This window comes from Gossypium raimondii, chromosome 1 (assembly GCF_025698545.1).
Source record: "Gossypium raimondii isolate GPD5lz chromosome 1, ASM2569854v1, whole genome shotgun sequence".
Lineage (NCBI taxonomy): Eukaryota > Viridiplantae > Streptophyta > Magnoliopsida > Malvales > Malvaceae > Gossypium > Gossypium raimondii.
In genome coordinates, this window is record NC_068565.1 from 13,757,798 (window position 1) to 13,760,756 (window position 2,959).

General features: G+C 32.3%; 2 protein-coding genes across 2 annotated transcripts; both read right to left on the reverse strand.

Annotated features, from left to right (window-relative positions):
• Positions 1 to 329: 329 nt before the first annotated feature.
• On the reverse strand, positions 330 to 1,543 carry LOC128040884 (citrate synthase, glyoxysomal-like; the record flags this gene model as incomplete). The annotated part of the gene is made up of 5 exons (XM_052629954.1): positions 330 to 507; positions 606 to 619; positions 854 to 977; positions 1,080 to 1,177; positions 1,514 to 1,543. Coding segments are annotated over 5 exons (444 nt in total), but the record flags the coding sequence as incomplete, so codon positions are not given.
• Positions 1,544 to 2,153: 610 nt separating this feature from the next.
• Positions 2,154 to 2,725, reverse strand: LOC128039530 (uncharacterized). Its single transcript, XM_052627777.1, has 2 exons — positions 2,506 to 2,725; positions 2,154 to 2,414 (listed from the first exon to the last, which is right to left on the reverse strand). The coding sequence occupies exons 1-2, from the start codon at positions 2,602 to 2,604 to the stop codon at positions 2,169 to 2,171; spliced, it is 345 nt and encodes a 114-aa protein (XP_052483737.1). The 5' UTR covers positions 2,605 to 2,725; the 3' UTR covers positions 2,154 to 2,168.
• Positions 2,726 to 2,959: the final 234 nt, after the last annotated feature.

The following is a 2,959-nucleotide window of genomic DNA, read 5'->3' on the forward strand; positions in this document are numbered from 1 at the left end:
TTAATATCAAAAATTAATTAGTATTAAATATATACTTTTAGTTAAAAAGATAGTATTTAATCATATAATAAATTAATTTTTTTAGTCAAAATATTGAAAAATTATGTTAATATTTAAATAACAAAATTACAAGTTCAAATAGTGCAACTAATTGATTGCAAAAAAAAAATGCACAAGTTCAAAATGTAAAATTTATAGACTACAATGGAAATTCAAAAACCCTTTGAAATTAAACTGAAATGGATCATCTTCATCTTCATCTTCATCTTCATCATCTTCTTCTTCACTTTCAACTCTATGACCATCTTCTTCTCTGCTGCCTATGTGATTCAATGCTCTCCTTTCATCATCTTCATCGTCATTATAAGGCACAGTGACTCTTCAGGAGGTGAAGATGGTGAATCCACAACCCTCTGCCGTTTTAAGTCTCGTTTTATGTCTACACTATCACCAAGTTTCCTTTTTGCTTTCATCTTCTTTCCCCCTCCTTCACTCTCACAATTTCTGCTGTTATACCACAGTAGCATTCATCAATTAAACTAAATTCCCATGAGATCTTCTACTACAATCGTTCACCTAAAATAAATGATAAAAAAAAAAAGAACTATACTTTTGGATGCTGAGAAAAAAAGCAGAAAAATTCATAGCCAACTATCTAGGGTTTTTATTGAGTACCAGATAAAACATAGCAGCATAGCAAGTCAAAGTTGGTAGGGATTTTCCCGACCAAGAATATGGAATCACACTACACTAGAAGAAAATAACATGCCTCGTTGCTTATTTCGGTTCCACAGTCATGATCATAAGTATAATTATAATAATATAGGTTTTGAGTCCTGAAGTATTGACTGACTTGTTGGGGTCTTATTATCTTTGTATCGGGATCATCTAGAGACTCGTGCCAGTGTGCCAAGTACCCAGCCATTCGAGGGATTGCAAATAACACAGTGAAAAACTCTGGTGGAAATCCCATGGCCCTATTGAATAAAACCTCAATTGTCACTGGTCCAACATCTAAAATATATCTTATACATTCGTCTAGTTTCTCAAAGTGAGCGGTGAAATTAATCTTATCTTACCGATATATTAACCCAGAATAGAAATCAACATTTGGATAAAGCTTCCTCTTAATAAAATATTCGTCAGATAATGCGGCCTTCTCCAAACTAATAGCTACCTGCAAAAGGGGAAAATGATAGACGGCAAGAGAAAAGCATATTAAAACATTTACAGTAAACAAAGAAATCATGGACAAAATTAGAATGTCACTTATACAAACTACAAAGTACTAATGAATCCCTGTTTAGAAAACATAATACTATTTACGGAATTTGCCACCAAATATGAAGCCAACATGATTGAACTCTCAGTCCATGCGTTATTATACCTTGATCAGCTTACATACCATGAAACATTCAAGTTCAATCATGAAGAACTTAAAACAGATTAGGTGTGGGAAAAGGTTAGTTGCTTTATGTAAAAGAAAATAATCCGGAGGGTTGTCGATAAACACCTCAATAAGTGGATCCCGACCAACAATAGAAAAAATTAAGTACAAAGGAGATTAGATAAATTTTCAAACAAAATATCAGCGACTAAAATATACTATACATTTCTTTTATTTTTAAAGAAATTAGAAGAGTTTAACAATAAAATTATGAAAAATCACAAGCCACTTGTCACTCTTTGGGACATTCAAACCGACATAAATTAAAACCAAACTCCGATCAAGAAATGAATATATAGAAAACAATAGAAGATTCTTCAAATATGAAAAAAAATTAAAATCAAAATAAAGAGGAAAAATACTAAAAAACAAAATAAAATATCAAAGAAAATGAAGCGAAGAAAATTTTCATAAAGAAAATAAATATGACCACCTTACATGCAATTCAATTGCAATTGTTGACAAGCCCATTGAGTTCTTAGTACCCTTAGCAAGAGATTCCAAAGAAGCACCACCGCAAAAGGGTACAAAGAAATAGATCAAACAGGTTCAATAAAGTAGAAACACAATTCAAAATTTCGGATTACACCAACTAAATTTCTTTCATCAATGCTTAATAAACCTCATATACTCGGACATGTAATTGTAGTATGTTTACTATATACATAAAGAATGAGTAAAAATATATGATCAAAAGCAAATATTTTTTTGATAAAGAAATTCAAATTTGAACCCGCAATTGCAGCAGTAAACTATGCATGTTATCCAGTTTCTGTTTAAGTTCTTTAATGTTAGTAAGGTTCACCAGGGAAGACTCAGAATTAGATGATTCAGTGATGAGAGCGGCACACTTTTGAAGCTTGAGCAACCACAAGATTCCAGCAGTTAACCTACCAATTGAATCAACTTCGGATTTGCATAAGAAAGCAAGGTGTTGAAGTTCGTCCTTGGTTAAAACAGCCTCAATCTATAGAAGTGAATGAAACCTTTATTTAAGAGTGTGATTGGAGATTACTACCTATGTAATCAAGTTCTTTTAAAAGTAAGATTGAATTTACCTGTTGTTTGACTGAGAGTTTAAAGTTCTCCATCATCCAGTTGATGGTTTCGTTGTCAACTTTATCTTCCAATATCTTCATACGAACTTCAAGATTCATTCTTCCAAATATTCAGACACTTTCTTTGAAGCCATTTACAGGTAAAGGATCTTCAAGGATGCTGCTCCTCTTGATATTCATGCTAAATGCACAATTTGGATCCCATTTTCCTGTTGATATTCATGCACTCTTTGCAAATAAGGGCACTACCAGACCAACCATAGTAATGTCATTTCATGTTTTAGAAAAGCTACTTGCATCCATGAATAGGAACACTTTGGCACAGCGCAAACCATGTTTATTAGTAATATTTCTACATCGCATTCTCACAAGCAATCTATATATTGACAAATTTTGGCATTATACAATAGAATTCCTCTGAAACAACAACAACATGAGGATAATCTTATGACTA

Coding starts and splice junctions, on each gene's coding strand:
- LOC128039530 (XM_052627777.1), bottom strand. CDS start 2,604: ATGAATCTTGAAGTTCGTATGAAGATATTGGAAGATAAAGTTGACAAC. Junction 2,415..2,505: donor AACTCTCAGTCAAACAACAG/GTAAATTCAATC, acceptor TCACTTCTATAG/ATTGAGGCTGTTTTAACCAA.